At 52.3% G+C, this 25,652-nt stretch overlaps 2 protein-coding genes across 4 annotated transcripts in view; one reads left to right on the forward strand and one right to left on the reverse strand.

Moving 5' to 3' along the window:
• COL4A2 (collagen type IV alpha 2 chain) overlaps positions 1-1,381 on the forward strand; it is a 205,335-nt gene extending 203,954 nt beyond the window's left edge. The window contains exon 48 of the mRNA XM_030813682.1: positions 283-1,381. Coding sequence (XP_030669542.1) covers positions 283-540 — 258 coding nt within the window. The 3' untranslated portion in view covers positions 541-1,381. The remainder of the gene's footprint in view (positions 1-282) is intronic.
• Positions 1-25,652, reverse strand: part of RAB20 (RAB20, member RAS oncogene family) — a 67,563-nt gene that overhangs the window by 16,099 nt on the left and 25,812 nt on the right. The window contains exons 2-7 of one of the 3 annotated variants that reach the window (XR_004030212.1): positions 11,149-11,846; positions 8,381-8,654; positions 6,028-6,878; positions 3,598-3,693; positions 2,936-3,004; positions 2,253-2,379 (exon numbers count right to left, since the gene is read on the reverse strand). Coding sequence is in view for 1 of the 3 variants with exons in the window: in XM_003270180.4 (XP_003270228.1) it covers positions 11,314-11,846 (533 nt within the window). In the remaining 2 variants the exon portion in view is untranslated. Of the gene's footprint in view, positions 1-2,252; positions 2,380-2,935; positions 3,005-3,099; positions 3,492-3,597; positions 3,694-6,027; positions 6,879-8,380; positions 8,655-10,715; positions 11,847-25,652 lie in introns of those variants that run through there. The other 2 variants (XR_004030213.1, XM_003270180.4) reach the window with 2 other exon arrangements.

Raw genomic sequence — 25,652 nt, forward strand, 5'->3', positions numbered from 1 at the left:
TTACTGAACGGCCAGCCTGGCTGTGCATTAGTGTCCACACACCTGCCTCTGCAGCACACCCTAGTGCCTGGGGCTGCCTCCTGCAGGGGGCCCAGGTGTATTTCACCAGCCCCCTCTTGCTGAAGGTGCATTTGCGAGGATGCCTCATGTCCGTATTGACACAGACGAATGGTCACGGTTTGCTGTTCAGTAAAAACAAACACACAGAAGAGGGTTATGCCCTGACCCCGTGCCACCTGCAGCCTGTGATTCCTAACCTGTCCTGCCCCCATCTCTGTGCAGCACACGGCGGCGGGAGACGAAGGCGGTGGCCAGTCACTGGTGTCACCAGGCAGCTGTCTAGAGGACTTCCGCGCCACACCATTCATCGAGTGCAATGGAGGCCGCGGCACCTGCCACTACTACGCCAACAAGTACAGCTTCTGGCTGACCACCATTCCCGAGCAGAGCTTCCAGGGCTCGCCCTCTGCCGACACGCTCAAGGCCGGCCTGATCCGCACACACATCAGCCGCTGCCAGGTGTGCATGAAGAACCTGTGAGCCGGCGCGTGCCAGGAAGGGCCATTTTGGTGCTTATTCTTAACTTATTACCTCAGGTGCCAACCCAAAAATTGGTTTTATTTTTTTCTTTAAAAAAAAAAAAAAAGTCTACCAAAGGAATTTGCATCCAGCAGCAGCACTTAGACCTGCCAGCCACTGTCATCGAGCGGGTGCAAGTACTCGGGACCCCTGCAGGGCAAGCCCTGCCCATAGAAAGCCAGGAGCAGCCCTGGCTCCTGTCACCCCTGCTAGATGTACCGCCTGGAGGCACAGCTAACCACTTCGCACACACCCATGTAACCACTGCACTTTCAAACGCCACAAACAACTCACATTGTTCAACTCACTTCTCGGGGTGGGACAGACGAGACAACAGCACACAGGCAGCCAGCCATGGCCAGAGGCTCGAGGGGCTCAGGGGCTCAGGCACCCGTCCGCACATGAGGGCCTTGTGGGTGGGCCTGGCCCTGCTTTCTATGCCAATGTTATGCCAGCTCTACGTTCTCCCAAATACCGTTGATGTGAATTATCTTAAAGGCAAAACCGTGCTCTTTATTTTAAAAAACACTGATAATGACACTGCGGTCGGCCATTCTTTTGCCACTCCCTATAGACCGCTGGATTTGGCAAAACTCAGGCAGAAGTGGAGACCTTTCTAGGCATCATTGTCAGCCCTGCTACTTGAAGGTACACCCCGTAGGATCGGAGGTGCTGTCCCCACTGCCCCATGTTGTCCCTGAGATTTAACCCCTCCACTGCTGGGGGTGAGCTGTGCTCTTCTGACTACCCCCCCTCCTGTGTAACGACTACAAAATAAAACTTGGTTCTGAATATTTTTAAACCCCAAGTTGTTGACTGCGTTAATCTTGCGTCCATAGGGCAAAATGTTTGCGCAGATGAATGCAAGGCACTGCGTCCGCCCACGCTGCTGTTTTTATCCATCTCAGTAGAGTTGGACCCATTCGTGGTATTGCAGCCATTTCTCAGGGAATGTGTTTATGTTTATAACTCACTAATGCTTACAGAAAACATCCCAACCAGGCCATGCGTGCTGGCTCACACCTGTAATCCCAACACTTTGGGAGGCCGAGGCAGGTGGATCACCTGAGGTCAGGAGTTCGAGACCAGCCTGGCCAACATGGTGAAACCCCGTCTCTACTAAAAATATAAAAATTTGCCGGCACCTGTAATCGCAGCTACTCGGGAGGCTGAGGCAGGAGAATCACTTGAACCCAGGAGGCAGAGGTTGCAGTGAGCTGAGATCACGCCACTGCACTCCAGCCTGGGCAACAAAAGTGAAACTCCATCTTAAAAAAAAAAAAAAAGAAAAGAAAAGAAAACACCCCAACCAGCACTGGTGGGCATTTGGAGAAAGGGCACTTCACAAATGGATTTCCAAAGTCATTCAATTTGTTCCAACATAGGCTGGGTGCAGTGTCTCACATCTGTAATCCTAGCACTTCGGGAGGCTGAGGTGGGAGGATCACTTGAGCCTAGGAGTTTGAGACCAGCCTGGACAATACAGTGAGACCCGTGTCCACAAAAAAAAAAAAAAAAAAAGATCCCACATAACTTCCCAAGTCAAAGCTCAGGATTTCAAAGAAACAATCTCCGAGATTCAACTCACAGAGTTTATTTTGACCCTCTGAAATGCAATCTCAAATTGAAGTTTTCCTAAGGAAAATGTTCACATTATGAAATAAGTGTCCTACCTTATAATGTTATTTGACATAGATAAGCAGCTGCCCTGGCTCGTGTTCCTCCAGAAGCTGGCTGAGGCCAGGACCTCTACACAGCTGGCCTATGTGGGAAGGCGATATCAGGAAGCCTGAGTGGGACCTGGAGAGGGTGAAACCAGGAAGAAGAAAAGCCAACTTAAGGACATGGGACTACAGGGGTTACCACTGCGGGCAGTTTAGGCTTGATCCTCCTGGGGATCCACCAAGGAAGGATCCTCAGATGGTCCAGCCGTGGCTGGAAAGGGAAGTGTTCTCCATGAGCTGCGGTCTCGACTGGTCAGGGGTTGCCTGACAGTGTTGATTCCCCCACACTCCCAGGTGCACCACACACCAGCATGGCTGAGCGGGCTCCTGCCAGATGCCAGGTGGAAGTGGTAGAGAACCAGGTGGAAGTGGTAGAGAACCAGGTGGAAGTGGTAGAGAACCAGTGCAGGCCACACCTGCACATGGCCAGTCACCACAGCAATAGCTGTAGCGAAACGGTGGGCCCAGAGCACGTGAGACGGGGATCAGGAGAGCAGAGCTTGCAACCACAGCAACTCTAGAAGCTGGGAAGCAGCAATTCATTCTAGACTCCACCCCCACTGCCAAGGAGGCAACCGCAAAGTGTGCTGTGGTCCTGAAGACCCCTGCTCGACTCGGGGTAGGCTTGATACCTTGTGTGTGGATCACACTTCAGCGTCAGTGTCCAGTGTTAAACATAAGAGAAATGTTTCACCCTAGACCTAAAATAAATGAGAAGACAAAGATCCTCAACACATAATTGGTTTCCAAAATGTGGATCATAAAATATAAACCAATCACAATTCATAACCCTGACATCTGTGCCAAGGAGCCCACGATCCCGCTGAAGTATAGTGAGTGGAGATGCCTCATCTGGAATCGAACCACTGGACATCCTGCACCTTGAAAATCAGAGCTCTGTCCTTCATGGATCCTGCATGTTGCAAAAGACAGATTTTTTCCAGGCTAGTTTCTTGGTGCCAGGAATAACTACTGCCTGAGAGCTGAGTGTGCTTGAACCACCCACTAATGATGTGTCGCATTTTCCAGAGGGTGTGGGTGCCCCAAAGTCAGAATCACTTCCACCTCCCAGCTGCTTCGGACAGTGACTTTCAGCACCCCTGGCAGAGACGCTGCTGGAATGCACATGAAGATGCATCTGCAGCCGTCCTGACTGGGTAGGGGCACCCAGGAAGACTCACAAGCCCTGGAGAGGACATCGGCCTTTAAACCACCCAAGAAGAGCAAGTTGGCAAGGATGGCCTGGATGGGCTTCTTCAGTGGGCTGGGCCTCCAGTAAAATGAATCAAAGTACCTGTGCATCAGAGTGACATCAGGAGAATGAAATCAGTCACTACACGTGAATGTGCCTAAAGCTGCAGGCATGTAAGCACTCATACGTGTCCAGGACCTAAGAGGAAGGAGGTAGAGAATCGCTGCAACTTGGGAGTTGTAAATGGGTTGAGGTTGAGCACTATGATTTAAAATGCACAGTGCAGGGAAGGGAGTAGAATGATTTGGAAAGTAAATTCCATGACATGCTAGACATGGAAGGGAAGGGTAACACTGAGCTGATCTTAAAGTGACAGACCAAACCCAAGCAGATGTCTTGAAGGCAATGAGAGAACAGCATCCTCACCTCCCATACGTGGTGCAGCAAGAGCCACACTGCAGACTCAGGAAGGCACCATGCTACAAACATCTATGAGCTATTTGTATTCATACAGCCTAAGTTCAGCTTAGACAATAGAATGTAAGGCTGTCCTTCCCCCTGAGAAATACTCAGTGCTTCTGGTTACACCTGGAGGTGGCTTTTCCTTGAGGCTGCCTTCCTGGGAAAGGGCCATCCACTTATTTAAAAAGAAAAAACCACAGAAGTTTCAGGAGCTCATTGAAGCCAGTAGGGGAAAGATGCTATTAATAATACAAGTAATTTGGAAATGAATGGCGTCTGTAAGAACGAAGGCAAAGAGAACTGCACGCAGCATTGTACTCTAGTGGATAAAGTTGTTTCTTGCAGGAGTACCAGTGAACAGTGCTGACACTATATTCATGCTAAAACTGAACCACTGGTTGGGCGTGGTGGCTCACGCCTGTAATCCCACAACACAGCGAGACTCTGTCTCAAAAAAAAAAAAAAAAAAAAATGAACCATTAAGCGGATGGTCGATGGTGGGAGCCATGTTTCTCATTGTTGGAGGAGAATTTACAGTGAAGTGGGGAAATGACACAATGGTTAGAGTCAGAGATATCAGTAGGAACTCAGATTTAACCTATTATAGACACCTATAGTCACATAAAGAAATATCTGTAGGTATGTGTATACATAGGGGCTAGTACACACACATGTATTTCTTTGCTCTGTCAGCTGAGAGGGCCTGAGAGAAGCAGCCCTGCAGGAGCGGTGAGCTGGCCCCAGATCTGGGGTCCTACACTGTTCTCCAATAAAAGGACCTGAGGCTCCTCAGGGAGATGGCTGATTCCGAGATGGGGGCAGGAAATATAGACCATGAGACTGGAACACCTTGTAGTGCCAGAAAGTAAAGAAGTGCTCAAATAAAACCCCAAATGGAGACATGTGGAAGGGACATGGGAGCCAACTGAAAGAGCTCCCTAAGACCCAAGATGAAGCCATCTGAACAAGAAAGTGAGATGGTATTGGATAACAACCCAAAGTGTAAAATAAATACCCATGAGTCCATTCTGAGTCCTCAGCCTTCCTCTCTAAGGATGAACTGCTGTCCCCAGCACCCAGCGAGGTCCTCAAGGCTGAACAGTGTCCGAGGGAGAGTGACTCATGGGTGGCACATCTCCTGCACGACCTGTGCCCAGCTGTGCGGGGCGGCTACAACTCCGACGTTGATGCATGTGTGTGTGCAGCTGTGCAGTGGCGCGTGTGGCACACGTACACCCTCCCCAGAAAAGAAGCACCTTTCCTGCTCCTACACCTCCCTGTCAGGCACTTCTCACAATGCTGCCAAAACCAAGGGAGATGAAAAACGAAATGTCACAAAGGCAATGTGCCTTTTTTTTTTTTTTTTTTGAGACAGAGTCTGGCTCTGTTGCCCAGGCTGGAGGCTGGAGTGCAATGGCAGGATCTCGGCTCACTGCAGCCTCCACCTCCTGGATTCAAGCAATTCTCTTGCCTCAGCCTCCCGAGTAGCTGGGGGAGGTGTGCACCACCACACCCGGCTAAATTTTTTTGTATTTTTTAACAAAGACGGGGTTTCATCATGCTGGCCAGGCTGGTCTTGAACTCCTGGCCTCAAGTGATCCCCTCCCAAAGTGCTAGGATTACAGGCATGAGCCTCCCTGCCTGGCCCCAAGGCAATGTGCTTTAAAGCGAAGCTGGCTTTCTCTCTGGCATTACTGAAAAAGGGAAAACCATTGCTTTCTGGCCATTTTTCTCTAGTGGCTGCTTCATGGTGACATCGCTCTACTGGGGTTGGAGGTGGAAGAAGATGGTCATCTTCCTCCTGTGGTCCAGCCTCTGCAAAGTGCTGTCCTGGGTGCTTTTCCTGCCTCCCACTACTCTGTGAAGTAGGTACGATATACCCCATTTCATAAAGAGATTTTCCCCAGAGATGGCAAAGCAACTTGCCCAAGATAACACAACCCATGAACTCAGGGGTCATTCAAACCAAACCTCTACACTCCCTTCAGGAACTCAGCTGACTTCCTAAAAACAGCGACCATTGAGCATCAACCACATGCCAGGCACCCGAGGCACTTCATATAACATTACCTGCGATGTCCAGAAGCTCAAACGGTGGGGTCATTTCCACATACTGCGAGAGTCCCTGCACCCGAGAGGTATTTCACAATTTCATTGCACGAGCCCATTTTAATTAACTAGGTTCTTCTCAGAGGCCGGGAACACTTAGAGATGAGAGGCTGCAGCTGCAAACCACATGGGATGGGGCAGGAGGGGAATGCTGTCTTTCTGGGTTTAAAATACGTCCAGGAGCCCTCTTCCCCCACCCCACCTGCAGATTCACACTTGAGAGGACCTTGCCACATGCAGGGGTGACTCAGGGACCTTCTCCTCCCATTCATGGCCAAAGTACAAGAACAAAGGGCAGATGGGGTGGAGGCCGCTTAGAAGATGTGGGTGCCATGATGGCATAAACCAGCCCTAAAGTGGAGCCGTTCCTGCAGAGGCCATTTCATCCCACATGGGACAGGACCCCGCTTCTCCTCCGGGGGGGACCCATTCTTTTGCCTTGAGCTGGCTTATTATTCTTAACTGTACACTCACAAAAATAATCCATTTTATCTGCAGGATTCCTGGGAAAGGAATTCTTGCATTCAGATTATGAGGACTCTGTCCAGGGGGCTCTCACACCTCCCTCGAAGCAGGGAGAGCTCGCCCCTGGCCATGGGAGCCGCCCGCCACACAGGGGCTGGTGAACGAGGCTGCCACGCAGTGAGGCTGAGGGAGGGGGTTTGGAAGTGCTACTGGGGATGACAGTGGCCACTCCCAGGCCTGCCACCTTCAGACCAAAAGCAGGCACGAGCCAACCCTGCTCACTTAACTGAGACCAGCTCCCAAGAGACACCGTTCCAGGCCCCTATGCCTTCTCCCGGTGGGAAAATCTGGATGGGGGATAAAAAAAGGGGCTGAGGCTTGTTCTGGATCCGTGGGTATCCATCATTTGCAGCCCGAACAACCAAGCCCACCTTTAGGGGAGGAAAGACATGGCAGCAACTGGAAGGTGGCATTGGAATTCCAAGGCTCAGCTTCCCAAGCCGCCATGCCCCAGGCACGACCTTCCCCAATGACATCCCAAGAAAACAGCCAACGTAGACTGAGCCGGGAAGGCCTGGTGAGGAAGTGGGTGGGGCCGGGAGCCAAAGCCTGGGCGTGTCTCACTCCGGCCACTGACACCCTGGCCCAGGACGCACCTTCTCGGGCCTTGGGTCCACATATCCTCAAGCAAGGTGCCCTCCAGATCCAATCCCTGAGGGCTGGGCCAGTGGGTTCAAGGCAAACACAAAGGGAAGGGGAGGGACACAGAGCTTCATAACCACGCAAAGACGCTTGCTCTGAAGGCGTCAGCTCTCCCTGAAGGAGGCAGCCTGGACCACAAGAGAGGACTGGGCCCAAGAGCTTCCACAGCAGGCACAGAGAAGGCCGCGTGCAGGCGGCACATGTGTGTGCAGGGTCTCGGCTGTGCGCGTGCAGGGTCTCAGCTGTGAGAGCAGGGTCTCAACTGTGCGTCCACCCCACCGCACCCAGCCCCTCTGTCCTGTTTCGACAATGAGGCTCGAAAGATCCAGCTCTGCGAAGTGGGAGGATGGAAGATCCCTGCACCCTGTGGAGAAGGTGCTGTGCTCCCAATATGGGCACGTAAGAGGACGAGGGGCACGGGCCACCCTGCCTGGCCACAGAAGGGAAGATACGACCTGGACTCCACCAACCAGGGCTGGGAGGATCTGTGCCTTTGAAATCCTCCCAACACCTGTGGTGGGAGTGCCACACTACTGCACACCCACCAGGGTCTCTGGGGTCCGGGTCCCACTCTTCTTCCTCCTTCAGAGGTTTGTGGTCATTGCTCAGTAGGGACTCAGCCTGGTTAGAGTCTCCCAGGAGCACGGAGTGAAGGCCGAGCTCAGAGCCATTGCCCCTTCTCTCTGGAAGACAAGCGCCATCTCCGTGTCTCATGGGGTCTGTCTCATGGGCCTTGAGCAGCAGCTCACCTCTGCCGCAGGGATCCATGTGCTGGGAGCACCTGTGTGCTGTGGGGATCCATGTGCTGGGGGGACCCGTGTGCTGCGGGGACCTGTGTGCTGGAGGGATCCGTGTGCTGGAGGGACCCGTGTGCTGGGGGGGGACCCGTGTAGTGGGGGCACCCGTGTGCTGGGGGGATCTATGTGCTGGGAACATTCATGTGAGGTTGTTTTCCTGGCACAGCAGGGGCTGTTTAAACCAGGAAGTTGGGTCCATAAATGGCAACGTCATACTCTTTAAGAAACTAGGCCTGGGAGCCTGGGGAAGGGGACATTCTGACTGACAGCACCCAGATTACCACATACCCAACCCCAAGGCTCCCTGACACCACTGCCAGGCACGAGGCTTCAAGGGCACTAGGAAATACCTGGTTATGAGGTGTCATTGAGGAGAGGGTTCTCATCTGCATGGGGACACGGACAGCTGGAAAGTGCAGAAGGGAGCTCCAAGACCACACGCAGCCATTAACCCTGGACCGTCACTTGCTCTTCTCCTCCCTGGAGTGGCCGCTTTGTACAAGGAAAGACGGATGCTCGAGGTCACGAGCTCAAACCCACACCCAGTGGGGAAATCTGCGCCGTCTCCAACAGCTGAGTTGCCAAACTGAGAGATTTCAAGCTTTCCAAGAACTGACGTGGTTTCTGGAAGGAAACAGAGGCCACATGAGATGAGGGTGGGGGAGTAGGACCCAAGACCAGGCTCCCTAGCGAAGGGCCAGGCTGGTATCCAAGGTCCACTTGGAATGCAGCCCAGGACACAGGGTGCCAGGGGGCCTGTGGCGGCACCATCATTGAAACTATCCCAATCGCTCAGCTCCAGGAAGGGCTGTGGAGAGTGACTGCTCAGTGAGATGTGCTGAATTAATGAGCCCCTCATGCCCTTACAAAAGCACTTGTGAGGGCAGCTGGCAGTTGCTAGCATAGGAGAGACTGCAGTGCCGACTGCTCAGAGGAACTCATTTAAAAGGAGCCCACAGGGATGCTTATTTTTAGGACAACACATATAGGAGGAAACGCTTAAACAGAGTTGATGGAGAATGTGCCACCCGTGGGCACCATCCCCGGAGCACGCGGCCCCTCGAGGAAACAAGCTGTTGGGTGCCCAGAGCAGATGGGAAATCGAATCCAAGAATGTTCAGGAAGAACGGGCCTCAGGCATTCACACAGCCCTCCCTGCCTTCAAGCACCAACTACAAAAACAGTGCCATATGATACTTTCTCTCCCTTCACAGCCTTCAAAGAAAGACTCTGGCCAGGGCCGGGGCTCGTGCTTATGATCCCAGCACTTTGGGAGGCTGAGGCAGGAGGACTGCATGAGCCCAGGAGTTCCAGACCAGCCTGAGAAACACAGCAAGACCTCATCTCTACAAAAAATAAAAATAAAAAATTAGCCAGGCATACTGACACACCCCTGTAGTCCCAGCTACTCAGGTGACTGAGGTGGGTGGATCACTCGTGTTCAGGAGTTCGAGGCTGCAGTGAGCTGACATTGTGCCACTGCACTCCAGCCTGGGCAACAGAGTGAGACCCTGTCTCAAAAAAAAAAAAAAAAAAAAAGATTCCAAGGTCTCTTTGGTTAGCATATTTCCTAGATGTGTCACTAGCAAAGATGCACTTTATAGAAAACAAATATAACTTCTGTCCCTACAGTGGTATATTCAGCCAAGTCAATAAAAAGTCACAAGTCAGGCTGATTTGCGTTCACTTCTCAATGGGCTGCTGTTGCGAAACTCAAGTTTTAAACTCTGAAACCGCATCTCAGGGGGGCTGAGGACCTGCAATCGCAGGGGTTGCCTCAGTGCCTCCTCCTGGGGTCCAAGCTCCCTTCCTTGCCTGAAAGCACTCACTCCACAGGAGCAGAGAAGTTAGGCCTGCAGCAGCCAGAAACTGGAGAGCACAGGCCTTCAGCAAATTATGAACAGCTCCCCAGAAAACAAAGCATCCCTGTAATCCCAGCATGTTGGGAGGCTGAGTCGGGAGGATCGCTTGAGTTCAAGGGTTTGAGACCAGCCTGGGCAACATGACAAAACCCCATCTCTACAAAAAAAAAAAAAATTATTGGGGCATGGTGGCACGTGCCTGTAATCCCAGCTACTTGGGAGGCTAAGGTGGGAGAATTACTTGAACCCGGGAGGTACAGTCTGCAGTGAGCTATGATCATGCCACTGCACTCCAGCCTGGTGACAGAGCAAGAGCCTATCACACACACACACACAAAAAAAAAAAAAAAAAAGAAAGAAAGAAAACAGCACTCATGAAACCCACTGCCCAGCGCCACCTGCCCCACGTTGCCTCCCAACAAACAGCCCCGACCCCGGCCTGCTTTTGTTCAGTCACATTTCTGGGAAAACAAATCTACTGTCTCCTGGCGTCTCTGGCATCTTCCAATAAAGCAGCCACCCCACAGCCAGCAGCAGCAGACCCAAAGGGGGCTTCTGACTCAGACCTGGGTGCTCAGATGCCCCAGACTTCAGCAGAACCAGAGCTTTTAGCTTTGCTACTATTATTGGAATTCAAGTCATCAAGAAAACTAGGCAGATGGGCCAATCTAAATATTCTGCAATTGGTAAGGATTTCACAGAGCTTCTGCAGAAAGCGAGATGTATCTCAAGTTCGCAGCCATCTCCCCAGCACCCCCCACCCTACCCCACAAAGAGTCCCTGGGACTGGGGGTACAAATGAATTCAGTTCAGTCTCAATACCTAAGTTTTTCCGAAAATCCTCTTTAATAATACATGTAGCCAACATTGCTGTAATCAGTATAAAAACAAAGTTATTCCTGATTTTGTATAAATGAAATGTCGAGAGTCAGGATTATAAAGCATCAAGATACAAGTACCAAGTGGGAGGACCAAAGACAACTCAGAGTGAAGAGAAATGCTTGAGAACAAGAAACGTCGAAGTTGTAAGATGTAGTAACAACCCAGGGTGCTGAAAGGGTCGGAGGTGCAGGTGCAGACGCAGGCTTCTGCCTGTGCAAGGGCGAGCGGGCCGTTGGAGGCTGGCTGCAAAGGACCAGTGCCAGGCAGCGGGGCCGACAGCGCCAGGGGTCTCGACTCTGCAGACTGGGCTTTGCAGAGGATTCCTGTTTCCCCACCTCCCCACCCCTCTGACAGAGACCGAGGAGACCACACACGTTGACCTCCTCTTCATAGCCGGCCATCATTTCCACTCCAGCGTTCTGCTGCGTGTGTCATTCTGGAAAATAATTCCTTGGTGTTCCTTGCTCCTGTCAGATCACAGCTTGCCTGGTCAGACCCCTTCCCACATGCACAATCTGAGTCCAGGAGGCCCTCAAAAGTCAAGCACAACACCCAGATCTGGTCCTCTTGGGTGACTTATGACTGGATATATCCACTGTGTGTGACGGCCTCTCAGCTCTCTGCTGTAAGATCATTGGCACCACCAGGTCAAACAGGGTCTCAAACAGGAGGTCCACATTGTAGCCGGTCTTGGCGCTGGTCTCAAAGCACATCTGCTCAGCGGCCGGCACGTCCTGCTCATCCAGCATCTTGTACTTGAGGATCTTTTTATAAAGGGCCACCGCGTCCTCCAGCTGCACCTGCTTAGGCGCCCTGGGGGAGACACAGTCCCCGGCGTCCATATTGGAACTGCACTCTTCCTTCTCCTGGCCTGCCAAGGCCCCCTCCTCAGTGAGGTCCACTTTGTTCCCCACGATGGCAAAGAGGCAGTCTTTGCTGGCTGTGTCTGTCAGGCCCAGGAACCGGTCCTCCAGCTCCACCAGGCTCTGCCGGTGATTCACATCATAGGTGAGGATGATGGCAGCCGCCCCCCGGCAGTACATGGAGCCCAGGCCGTGGAACTGCTCCCGCCCTGGTGGGAAAAGAGGGACAGAAAGATTGGTTATCTCTCAACTCAGAACATAGCCACCAGCCACACTGCAAGGGAGCGTCCCACAGGGATGTTTATTTTTAGGGCAACACACACAGGATGAAATGCTTAAACATAGTTGATGGAGAATGTGCCACCCATGGGCACCATCCCCAGAGCAGGCGGCCCCTCAAGGAAGCAAGCTGTTGGGTGCCCAGAGTAGATGGGAAATCGAATCCAAGAATGTTCAGGAAGAACGGGCCTCAGGCATTCACACAGCCCTCCCTGCCTTCAAGCACCAACTCCAAAGGTGTCACGCACGGGCCCCAGCCGTGGCTGGAGATGGAAGGAATCAAGAACTGATGTCCAGAAAAAAGCAGCGACTGCCAAGGCCCTTGCTGAGATAGAAGCTGACTCAGGAACGCAGGCTCCGGAAGCAAAGTGTGCCCATGTCCCTTCACCCTCCTCCTTTACACCCCCTGGGCACTCCCAGCTGCCCTGTGCTGCCCTGCCCAGGAGGTGCTGCGGGGAGGGCTTCTGAGTCCGTAACAGGGGTTGTAAACCACACCTGCACTTACCTGCCCAGAATCACACAGCATCCTGCAGTGCTCGCGATATTTTTAGGACACACTGGACATCTCTCCTCCCTCACTGGAATCGGAATCCCTGAGGAGCCAGGCCCCAGCATTCGCAGCCCCGCCTGTCCTCAGGTTTAAAACAGACAGAGGTGCAGGCAATTGCAGGCCAGCCAGGAACCTGCTCCCAAAACATTTCCAGGTCGAGATCAAACCCTCGGGACACAGCTCAACGTCAACACATTGGCTACTGACAAGGTGCTGTCTGTCGCTGGGTCTGGCGGGGAACAGGGCCAGCTGGCACGTACCCCTGCAGTGCCTGGAGTGTGGGCCTCTGCTCTCCCTGTGCCCCCAGCACTTCAGCCTCACAAGGTCGATGCGGGCACACACACTTTCCACGAGGAGACTGAAGTGTGGGGGAGTCAGGCACAGCAGCGTTCGAGGGAGGCTGGGCCAGGGCACTGGAACACCCGCCACCATCCTACATTTAAACACAGAGACCCCCAGATTGATGGCTAAAAAGGAGGATTAAAAGGTCCCGGTCTCGGTCTCTGCGTACTTTTACAATACAGTCATCTAATCAAATCAACCCGGGTCAGAATACACTCCCCACAGGTAACACCTGCACATCCATACTGTCCTGTTCCCGACATCTGCCCCAGGACCACTTTTCTACCCCCCAACAGTGCACAGATCCCCAAGGGGGCCCGCTCACCTCCCTACCGGCAGGCGGCTTCCTGGCAGTCTGCTCAAGGGCTACCTAGGAACTTTCTGGCAGAATTCTGAACCCCTGTCTGTAGCACAAGCTTTCCGCATACTCAGATGTGGAGGACAGACTCCTACAAGGGGAGCAGATCTGGCCAAGGCAGGGGTTCCTGGGACAGGTGCAGTGCACGCAGCAGGTGAGAGCCCCCAGCAGGGAGGGCCGAGCCGAGCACGCCTGCTGGGACGTCCTCCAGGCCTTGGCGTGCTTTTCATCGTTGGGTACATCTGCCGCACTGGGGGGATGAGCTCTCAGGAAGCAGCTGTGGGAGAGGCAGCAGCATGCACCTTGGCCCCCACCTGCCTCTCGCGGACTGAGCAGGCTGCACATGGCATGGGCCCTCCCTGCTGGCAGGAAGGGGCTTCACAGGTGCTCCCGGTGATGAATTTGTTTCAATCACCAACGAGCAAACCCCAAGTGAGATCTTCCAACCACAAAGCACCTGCTCCCCCACCACACCTGCCGGGGGCATGCTTTCGAAGAGGAATGAGACTGAGACCAGTGTTCAGACGCCATCCCAAGGAGCCTCTGCAGACAGGCCTGGAAGCTCCCATAGCGCCTGCTGCAGGCCAGCTCCTCCCCTCCTCCCCTGGGGCATGTGTGGCCTCCCGGGCTATGCCCTTAGACCAAAAGGAGGGAGAGCTGGGAACGACTGACTAACAGCACTGGCCTCCACTCTCGAGCTCAGAACTCAAGGTCAAGTGCCTCTGAACAAGGATGAGGCTGCTGGGGCATTGGCGCAGAGAGAGGTGGCACCCAGGGAGTGTCCAGGCCCCATTCCAATCCCTCGCCTGGGAAAAGTAAGCCTGGTTCTGATTTTTTATAAAGAAGCTAACAATGTGGATTTTAATCTCCCAAGTTTTAAGCACTCAAAACTAATTCAAAATTTTCTAAAGATCACATTTAGGTAAACCAAATGCAACAGTGGCCCATCACTGGCAGCTTCTAAATTATAAATGGTCCCATGTCACTCTGAGGACAACTTCCCCTGAGTGTGTGGACAGTGTCGACCAATAGCAAGGACTCTTAACCACTGGGGTCATAAACCAAATTCACAGGGTCCATGACCTTGAATGGGGGAGAAAATGTCATCTTTGTTTTCACCACCCTCTACCTGAAATTTACCATTTCCTTTCACCATAAATATTGGCAGCAAACTGCAGAAATGGCGGTAAGGGGCACTCATCACCAACAGGGCCAGCAGGTGCTTCCATCCGCATGCCAGACGCCTCAGACACTCCAGCGTGACGCCCATGACCCTTCAGACCTGCCACGCCTCCATTCATTAATATGCGGACCATGAACCACATATCAATCATAATTTTAAAAGGCTCTGTACGACTGTACTTAAGGACAGCTGGTTACCTTTGTGTGTGACTGCATGCACTTGGGCACAGTGTTCTGAGAAGGGGTCCTGAGCTCATACCCCTCAGGGGCCAAGGGGGCCTTGACACAAATGAAGTTAAGGACCGTTGGTCTGTGGGGCTTTGGAGCATGGACTGAACGCACGACACCTGCACACATGTGGCTCTCTAAGGCAGACTGTCCTTTGCCAATAAACCACTATTTAGAGCCAAATAGCCAAGAAACAAAACCAAATTTCATCCCGTTCCCATCCCCAATCTTTGTGAAATGGCCACATTCTGATGACACCAAGTCCTCAAACCTTGCTGGGCGATGCTGCCTGGATTTTGAGGGAGGCTGGTCACTCCTTGGGCAACCCTGGAGAGAGGCGCCCACAGAGACACACACTCATGTCCTGTGGGAAGAGCCAGGCAGACCTGTCTACTGACCAGTGTGGTCTCCCAGGCCCCGAGCATGGGCTCCAGCTCCTGCTTCAGCAAAGCCGACAGTGTGCCCTTCGGGGATGGGGAGGGAAAGTGAGCTGGGAGCTGAGCCCAGACCAGCTCTGGTACGAGTCAGAAGAATGCGCCCTGCTTCCAGTCTGAGGGTCAAAGTGCGAGAGCCACCCGGGTCACCTCCCTCTTCTGGGAAAAGCCAGCCTGGGAATGCTGTAGTTTGGACGACAGAGCCATCCTGTTGGCAAGCGGCTTGTGCTCTGGAATTCAGCACCTGAAGGGCGACATTCCTCCCTTCCGCACGCCTACCCGGGGTCAGCTTCAGACTGAGAAGTCAATCCGTTTCCAGTCAAGCTGGACTGGACCCCAGCAGGCAGAAACCAAACAGTGTCCCCGGAATCCACAGTCATTCTCCCACTACGGAAGACGATGATCAAGAGCCTTTAAAACCCAATATAGCAGCCATTAGCTTAAAAAAGAAAAGGCTAGGCAGGAGGACCGCTTGAAGCCAGGAGTTGGAGACCAGCTTGAGCAACATAGCAAGGCTCCTATCTCTACAAATATATATTTGTAAAGTATATATATATATGTATACTTTAATTAGCCAGGCATGGTGACGCATGCCTGTAGTCCCAGCTACTCGGGAGGCTGAGGAGGGAAGGTCGCTTGAGCCAAGGAGTTCGAGGCTGCAGTGAGCTATGATCATGCCACTGCACTCCATCCTGAGCAACAGAGTGAGACCCCATCTCTAAAATAAATTTAAAATGGTAATAATAAAGAAAAGAAAAAGGCCAGAGACTCAGGCCTGGAATCTCAGCACTTTGGGATGCCGAGGTGGGCAGATCACCTGAGTTCGGGAGTTTGAAACCAGACTGACCAACATGGAAAAAACCCGTCCCTACTAAAAATACAAAATTAGCCAGGCGTGGTGGCATGTCCCTATAATCTCAGCTACTCGGGAGGCTGAGGCAGGAGAATTGCTTGAACCTGGGAGGCAGAGGTTGCGGTGAGCTGAGATAGCGCCACGGCACTCCAGCCTGGACAAGAGTGAAACTCCATCTCAAAAAAAAAAAAAAAAAAAAAAACAAAACACAGAAAAGAAAGAAAAATGCTTCTTCGTCATTACCACAGTACTAAGACTTTTGTTTCAAGGACACTAATCCCATAGATAACAGTCCAGGCATCATGAGGTTTTTACGTGAGCTAAAAACGTCATCAGCTTCTACCCACCAGATTTCACAAGAGTGTGACTATGGGAATGCGGAGTCGGGGGCATTCCAGCCACCCTGGAAGAATGTTTCTCAAGTCTCTGTTACATGGTTCACTAGGGCCAAAGGGAGAACCGCGTTGATGCCTATGCCTACAATGGTTTTCCATTCCAGATAAAAACGTCTGATTTGCCTTTAAAAAACTAAAAAAGGAAATAATAATATAAAAGGAAAGATCTTAGTAATGAAAGGAAGTAGGAACTGAAGAATCACAAATGCTAGCCAGAAAAAAGAATTGTTGCTTGAACCCTATAATCTGTTATCTACCCATTAATGAATGCAAACCAATTAAATGCAGTTGCCCCAGCTAAAGAATTTACAAGCAAGCAGTTTTCATATTTGAAATTCTAAAACACTGCTTTGGAGATAATGTATAGCTTTTAGGATTGCTAATGGAATAGAAAGGCTGCTGTCAATGAGTGCATTGTCCACAGCAAGAAGGGCCAGTCCCGCAGGGAACAGAAGTTCTGAATTTAATCCTAATTGAATTTGAGTAGGGGCTCTGGTATTTAAGGCATGACAGTGAATATAAGACAATGAAGATAAAATGGTGTCACTACAACTTGACCTTTTGCACTTGGTTTTGACAGATTCACAGTGTATTTGAATCCAAAGGACCCTCATGCGTTTTCTGGAAGTTTGTGAATGTGCTCTGACCTGGGCCATCAGCCCCCTGCTGCCAACCCCATACACACGTCAGCCCCTGTATCTCTCAGAGTATTGATTTCCTGTCTACAAATATGGGCTTAAACTGAGTACTTCAAAGTCCCTCTCCCTGGAGACAGGATCAGGCATCTCTATCTCTCCTGCCTTCTCCCCCAGACCGGAGTCCCTCAGTACCAATCCTGAAACCAAAGCGCTGAGAGTTCTGGTGGTTTACTTGGACTTTCCTGGAGAAATAAACAGCCTCAGGTCCAATTCTGGGGATGCCAGAGCCCCAGGCTGCCCCAGAAACAGGGCAAAAGAGAAAAATCACAAATTGGTTCAAATTCAACCAATGCAGCCAAGGGTTGGTGAGCTGCCAACCCTGGTCTGGTGAACGGAGCCAGGCTGCCAAGCCTGTGTGCCCACTACCAACACGGGCCTGACATCATCAGGGCTGGGGGCATGGGTTCAAGCCTGAGGAAGGAGCCCAGCCTTCCGCCAGACTCTCCCGCCTTTTTGCCTGGGCTGTCTTCGGGCCAAGCAGACGGGAGGATGGGTGAGTGGGTGAGTGGGTGAGTGACCGGGGCCTGGGGCTCTAGGTTCCACTTGTCCAGGAATTATTACTCGTCTATGTAGCAAATCCATAAGTGATCTGCTAAGCTTTATGTCACCAACACATACAGATGAAGACATCAGTTACCCCTGGTGGTGAGGGAAACCTGAATCTGTAAGAATACCTCCCATGTCTGATCAGCCACACTGTTGGACAAACTATTGCAATGCAGCAAAACTGACCAGGACTTTAACCGTGAGTCCAGAGCAGCCAGAAATGAAGATGCCCTGTTCACTGCAGACAGGGCCCTGGGGAGGCAGGTCCCACCCACCCCACCTCTACACAGACACAGGGCCCTAGGGAAGTAGGTCCCACCCACCCCACCTCTACACAGACACAGGGCCCTGGGGAGGCAGGTCCCACCCACCCCACCTCTACACAGGGCCCTGGAGAGGCAAGTCCCACCCACCCCACCTCTACACAGACACAGGGCCCTGGGGAGGCAGGTCCCACCCACCCCACCTCTACACAGGGCCCTGGAGAGGCAGGTCCCACCCACCCCACCTCTACACAGGGCCCTGGAGAGGCAAGTCCTACTCACCCCACCTCTACACAGACACAGGGCCCTGGGGAGGCAGATTCCACCCACTCCACCTCTACACAGACACAGGTCCCTGGGGAAGTAGGTCCCACGCACCCCACCTCTACACAGACACAGGACCCTGGGAAAGTAGGTCCCACCCCCCACCCACCTCTACACAGACACAGGACCCTGGGAAAGTAGGTCCCACCCCCCACCCACCTCTACACAGACACAGGACCCTGGGGAAGTAGGTCCCACCCACCCCACCTCTACAGAGGGCCCTGGAGAGGCAGATCCCACCCGCCCCACCTCTACACAGGGCCCTGGGGAGGCAGATCCCACCCACTCCACCTCCACACAGACACAGGGCCCTGGGGAAGTAGGTCCCACCCGCCCCACCTCTACACAGACACAGGACCCTGGGGAAGTAGGTCCCACCCACCCCACCTCTACAGAGGGCCCTGGAGAGGCAGATCCCACCCGCCCCACCTCTACACAGGGCCCTGGGGAGGCAGATCCCACCCACTCCACCTCCACACAGACACAGGACCCTGGGGAAGTAGGTCCCACCCGCCCCACCTCTATGCAGGGCCCTCAGGAGGCAGGTCCCACCAGGTTTGTTTCTCGAATTCACAGATCTAAAAACACAATTGTGTCTGTTCGCCTAAAGAGCTAATTCCATTCACTTTATGAGGTTTAAGTTCTGTCTAAACAAGAGAAACGGAAGCCAGAACAGGACTTGGTAATTTATAGCAGGGAATGAGCTGTTAACTTCCACAATCCCGTCCCCGTCCCCGTATCAAGGACAGGAAGCGCTGCATTAGCGATGGGAAGAAGCATGGCCAGCACAGTGTGAGTCCTCAGGGTTTATTATGCTCGTGCAGGCTTCCATTTCCCATGTTTTACAGAAGGAGAAGCTGAGGCACAGATGGAGAAGGAGGTGGGCAACAGACACAGGAGAGGTGGAGCCCTGACAATCGTGCCGACAACAGGCACCCCAGGGAGTCTGGCCTAACCACTCCCAGAAGCAGAGGAAGGGGCCTAGGGCCCCTTTGAGGTGGGCTGCCGGGCAGGAGAAAAGCCTGCCTCCGCCCTGTGATCCCACAGAGCACAGGCATTTGCAGAGTGCAGCCACCTTCCCAGGAGCTCCCAATTTTACGCAGAGAACTATCCTGGAAGTGCCGGCTAATGCGCTGGGCAGGGACTGCAGAGCGTTCTGGTAAAGAGCCCCCACTCTAGAGACAGACTACATTCAAATCCCCACCGTGTGACCTTGGGCAAGTCACTTAGACACGCAGTACCTCAGTTTCCCCATCACTAAAATGTGGGTCGCACCTGCCAAAGGGTGGCTGAGAAACCACAATCTGCACACAGGTAAACTGCCTGGAGCTATACCCAGCATATTAGGCCCTATAATAGAAGTGTTCGTTCCATAAATCGTGAGATTCCTCCCTAAAGCTAAGGATGGACGCCACCGTCCCAGGGCTGCCCGTGTCCCGGGTCTCGTCATCCCTCCATTTACACACTACCTCCTGGGGCCGACTGAGCGCTTTTGCAGTGGACCAATCTTCTACGTTTCTTATTCTCAGATGATGACCTTTTCCCTGGTCCTGGGGGTGCTCCGGATGTTGCCAGATCAGCGGAGCTGACATGGCCCAGGGTTCAGGCACAAGGGGAAGGGAAGTCAGCACCCACAGTAATCCCGATCCGCTGTTGCGGAACCGAAAACTGCCCAAGTGCTTTCCATTTCACTCTTTAGCCTTCCCAAAGCCAGACACAGCCAGGCTTCTACCCCAAGTGCTGTGTCATTTTCACTAACGGTTTAAATAAGAGAGTGGGCTGAGACAGCCATCAGAAGCCACAGACACCCTTGGCTCACATCTGAAGCATGAGGTGGAGAGACTTAAAAAATACTGATGCTCAGACCCTGACCCAGCTGCCAGGATCAAGAGTGGGGCTGGCATTTGTATCAGCTTTAAAAGCTCCTCAGGTGAATACCACATGCACCAGGAGTGAAAATCAGCAATTTACCCAGTGAAAGTGGGAAATAAAAAGGCAGCTATTGAAATGTAAGAATTAGAAAGCTTGGTATTTCAATTCATTGAAAAGTGAGCCCTACCAGGAAATGCAAACACTGAGACAATAGGAACTTTCATTATTTATTTACTTTTTTTTAGAGACAGAGTCTTGCTCTGTTGCCCAGGCTGGAGTGCAGTGATGCAATCTCAGCTCACTGCAAACTCCACGTCCCGGGTTCAAGCAATTCTCCTGCCTAAGCCTCCCTAGTAGCTGGGATTACAGGCACACACCACCACACCCAGCTAATTTTTGTATTATTAGTAGGGACAGGGTTTCACCATGTTGGCCAGGCTGGTCTCGAACTCCTGACCTCAAGTGATCCACCCACCTTGGACTCCCAAAATGCTGGGATTACAGGCGTGAGGCACCACGCCCAGCCTATTTTATTTAATTATTATTTTTTTGAGACAGAGTCTTGCTCTGTCACCCAGGCTGAGGTGCAGTGGTATGATCATGGCTCAATGCAGCCTCCATCTTCTGGGCTTAAGTATTCCTCCCCCCTCAGCCTTCCGAGTAGCTGGGACCACAGGTGCACACCACTACACCCAGCTAATTTCTTTTATGTTTGTGTAGAGATGGGGACTTACTATGCTGCCCAGGCTGGTCTTGAACTCCTGGGCTCATGCTATATTCCCAACTTGGCCTCCCAAAGTGCTGAGGTCACAGGCATGAGCCACTGTGCCCAGTGGAGAACAGAAACTTTTAAGATGAGTTCTCTGCCTTGCCAGATCGGACAGCCCCCTGGCAGGGAGCTCACAAAACATCAGTGTGACAACCTGAGGAAAGGAAAAGTGCATATTCCCAGACCAGAGGTGGGAGCAAAATAAGCAACTCCAGCAATGGCACCAGCAGCAGCGCAGCCTAGAGGAGCTGTGACGTACTTCCCTTCAGAGATTGTTCAAAACTACCACTACATGCTTTCTCCAGTGTTTGCAGGTCGCATCCACAAATACGAGCCAAAAGGTTATTTTAGTTCTGTTTTGTAAAGTTGATGAGTTTTGGCTAAAGTTTAGAGTCATGGGACCATCTCCACAGGCATAATCTACATTCCCACTAGGTTTGTTTTTTTTAAACTATCTGATAGTGAACTTGGTTAAATAATGGTGCGTGGAGGCCAGGCACAGTGGTTCATACCTGTAATCCTAGCACTTCAGAAGGCTGAGGTGAGAGGATCCCTTGAGCCCGAGTTTGAGACCAGCCTGGGTGACACAGTGAGTCCCTATCTCTACAAAAAAGTTTTAAAAATGAGCTGGGTATGGTGGTATGTGCCTGTAGTCCCAGCTGCTCTGAGGAGGCTAAGGCAGGAGGATCGCTTAAGCCCAGGAGGTTGGGCTGCAGTGAGCTGTGATAGTACCACTGCACTCTAGCCCGGGCAGCAGAGCAAGACCCTACCCCAAAAAGACAGAATGGGATGTGGAAGCAACCATCCCCTCAGGAGCATTAGAAAAGAATAAATAATTGACTACTGTAACCAACATTGTATTCAACTGCTTGTTGATTTTAGTACAGTAAGGAGGGCCCACAAGAGTCCCCGGGTGCATGAATGGAGCTGGGCTGCCTGGAGCCAGCACAGGGCCTGGCTGGACACACCCGCCCCCCACCAGTATGTGGAAAGTGGAGAGCTAGCAGGCAAGGGCCCCAAGCAGTAGGCAGGCCCTCCCCCCAGAACCCACATGCACCAAAGCCTCCAGAGAGCCAATGGGCTTGCCAGCCTCCACCCACCGTGATGGGGAACCGTATGTGGTCGGGCCCCAGTGTCCAGCAGTTTGGTCCTGCACTAGCCTGGACATGGCTGGGAAGGTGTTTTTTAGATGGGATCAGCATTTACATCAGTGGATGTGAGAAAGCAGACGGCCCTCTGTGATGTGGTAGGCCTCGTCTAATCAGCTGATGGCCTGAGAAGTAAAGACTGAGCTCTTCCAGAGACGAAGGAATTCAGCCCCCAGACAGCAACAGAGCCACCTTGCCTGAGCTCACACACCCTCTGTTGGGTCTGTTTCTCTGGGGAAGCCTGGCTGCCTTATTCACGTGGACTGCTCACTTGCTTCCCTGGGATGGAGGCTGTCTGCAAAGCTGAGGCTCTCCAGAGAGGCCTGTACAGCTCCCCCATTTTCAGGCTGTCCCCTGAAGCCGAGCCCCCACAAACAAAGAGGTGCTGCCACCGTGATGTACGGGTGTGCCGGTCAAGGGTGCCGACCACGCCCCAACCCCTGCCTTGCCCCTCAGCCAAACAAATGTCCAGGGCAGGGGAAGTGGCATGACAGGGGCTTTTCAGAAAACTGCAAGGATCACTTTGACCCAAACTGGCCACTTCATTGAGGGTTCCTTGCCCGGGCAGTTATCTTTCCAAATGCTGATCCAGTATGAACAGCCTTTACTGTGCACCGCGGGGGGCTTCCTAGCAGGCTTCAAAAGAGTGTGAACTCCACAAAACCGGACCTCACCATAAATGCACAAGTCCTCTCCTGCCAGCTGTTCAACAACTAAGCAGTAAAACAGGAAAAATATGATTTCCAAAACGAAGAGCAGAAGACATACCCAGCAACATTTTTTTTTTTTTTTAAATAGAGACAGGGTCTCGCTCTGTCACCCGGGCTGGAGGGCAGTGGCTCAATCATGGCTCACTGCAACCTCATCCTCCTGGGCTCAAGCGATCCTCCCACCTCAGCCTCCCAAGCAGCTGGGACTACAGGTGTGCACCACCACGCCTGGCTAACTTTTTGATTTTTAGTAGAGATGAGGTCTCACTAAGTTGCCCAGCCTGGTCTCAAACTCCTGAGCTCAAGTGATCCCCCCGCTTCGCCCTTCTAAAGTGCTGGGATTACAGGCCTGAGCCACTGTGCCCAGCCCAGGAACATCTTTTATTGGCAGGGAGATGGAGAATGTAATGAGGAATTTAAATTCAGAATTATTCCTCGTTTTGAAAAGCACACATCTCACCTAGAACTAGCCACATCTCTAAGTCCAAGCCACGTGTGGCCAGTGGCTACCATGCTGGAAAGCACAGAGCAGACTCTGCTCAGAGCCGGAGACCCCCAACCCGAACCCACTCTGAACAGCAGGTGCAGCTCCCGGACCACAGCAGACACTCACGGGCTACTCGGAACAGGCATGAAGGAGACATGAAGTTACGGAAATGAATAAATAACATATGAGGCTAATTCATACAACCACTTCGTGGGTCGCGTCTTCATGGATCCTTAAACCACCCTGGGAAGTCTCTGTTTTCCATTTTTGCAGACCTACAAGTCAAGGCTCAGAGACTCTATTGGCGAGATTGGAGCCCATTCCCTAGATTCCACCTCTCCTCCTCCTGCCTGCTCTGAGTGCCTCACAGCTTGGGCCCTTCCATAAAATGCCTGTGCAGTGACTAACTTTTCAAAGGCAGCCGTGAAGCCCCGCACACACCCGGCACGCTGGGCCCAGGCCTTCCATGCAGTGGCTGGACCGGCACTGCTGAGCGCCCACTGGACCACGCCGTGCTCTCAGCCCAGCAGCAGTACCCGAAGCTCTGGCCACGCAGGGCCTTCGAACACAGACATGGATTTCATTTCTCTCCTTGAAGGTGAACCAGAGGGCAGGAAACACCACTTTCTGTTTAAAAATGGAATCATAAATGTATTATTATGGGTTTGAAAACACATGTTCAAGTCTTCCTCTCTGGCACCCATGAACGTGGCCTCATTTGGAAACAGGGTCTCTGCAGAGTGATTAGCTAAAATGTGACCACATGGAGTACGGCAGGCCCTTAATCCAATCTAACTGGTGTCCTTATTAGAGAAGACACCCAGAGACACAGAGGCGAAGACGGTGTGAAGGCAGCCCCCTGGGGAGGAGACCATGGGGAAACAGAGGCAGAGATGAGAGCCGCGGCTCCGCAGGCGAGGATGGCCAGCACCAGTCAGGAGCTGGAGAGTGGCGGGAACAGCCTCTCCCTGCAGCCTCCCGAGGCGCATGGCCCTGCCGACGCCAGTTCAGACCCCACCTCCAGGATGGGGAGAGGATGAGCTTCTGCTGTTTGAAGCCCCCCACTTTGTGGAACTTGGTGACTAAGACCCCTACTAAAGCATGGACTGGGCGGCAGGTGGATGGCCTCCCCCTAGACAGGCACCGAAAGTCAGGAAGGATGACGTCTCCTCTCACCAAGGTCCACGTGAGAGTCAGGCAGCCAAGAGAAGCTTCTGCTTCCGTCGCCTCCCCACTTCCTCTCCCCGAGGAAAGAATCAAGATGATGATGAACTTCAGTGAACCTCACTAAAGGAGAAGTCAGTGAGGATGGGCCAGAGAACACTGAACTCAGACAACCAGAGTTCAAAGAGGAGGAGGCAGGGCCACCTCCAAGCCTGTCAGCAGAACTGCTCGCTTCCTGAAACAAGTCACAGCTCACAGAAATCACATGCACAGAAATATCTAAAATGGCTTTTTTTTTCTTTTTTTTGAGACAGAGTTTAGCTGTCACCCAGGCTGGAGTGCAGTGGCGCGATCTCAGCTCACTGCAGGCTCCGCACCCTGGGGTTCACGCCATTCTCCTGCCTCAGCCTCCCAAGTAGCTGGGACTACAGGCGCCCGCCACCACACCTGGCTAATTTTCTGTATTTTTAGTAGAGACAGGGTTTCACTGTGTTAGCCAGGATGGTCTCGATCTCCTGACCTCGTGATCCACCCGCCTCGGCCTCCCAAAGTGCTGGGATTACAGGCGTGAGCCACCGCACCTGGCCTAAAATGGCTTTTTTTGGCGGGGTGTTGTTTTTATGTTTATTTTACTTGTACTTTTTTTTTTAATGGGAATTTTTTTTTTATTATTATGCTTTAAGTTCTAGGGTACATGTGCACAACGTGCAGGTTTGTTACATATGTATACATGTGCCATGTTGGTGTGCTGCACCCATTAACTCGTCATTTACATTAGGTATATCTCCCAATGCTGTCCCTCCCCTCTCCCCTCTCCCCTCACCCCACAACAGGCCCCGCTGTGTGATGTTCCCCTTCCTGTGTCCAAGTGTTTTTTTTTTTGAGACAGGGTCTCGCTCTGTCACCCAGGCTGGAGTGCAGTGGTGCAATCATAGCTCATTGCAGCTGTGACCTCCCAGGTTCAAACAATCCTCTGCCTTAGACTCCCAAGTAGCTGGGACTACAGGCTTACGCCACTACGCCTGGGTAATTTTTATTTTTATTTATTTATTTTTTTTTTGGTACAGATGGGGTCTCACTATTATTGCCCAGGTTGGTCTTGAACTCCAGCGCTCAAGCAGTCCTCCCACATTGGCCTCCCATGGTGCTGGGATTACAGGCGTGGGCTTCCATGCCCGGCCACTTCACTGTTTTTACATCAACCTAATGCCACCAGTATAAGGAATAAGCAATGCCCTCTAACCCAATTTACACAGCAAGAAGTTGGCCAGTTCATTGTCCTTCTTCAGAAATGTGGGAAGAGGCAGTAACCACTGAGAAAGATATCAAAGAAAAACGAATGATTTGTCCAGCCAAAGAAGCCATCAATTGTCCGCGCCTTGAAGAGGAAGCTGCCACTAAACTCATGAAGAG

The sequence above is a fragment of the Nomascus leucogenys genome, chromosome 5 (genome assembly GCF_006542625.1).
Source record: "Nomascus leucogenys isolate Asia chromosome 5, Asia_NLE_v1, whole genome shotgun sequence".
NCBI classification, from domain to species: Eukaryota; Metazoa; Chordata; class Mammalia; order Primates; family Hylobatidae; genus Nomascus; species Nomascus leucogenys.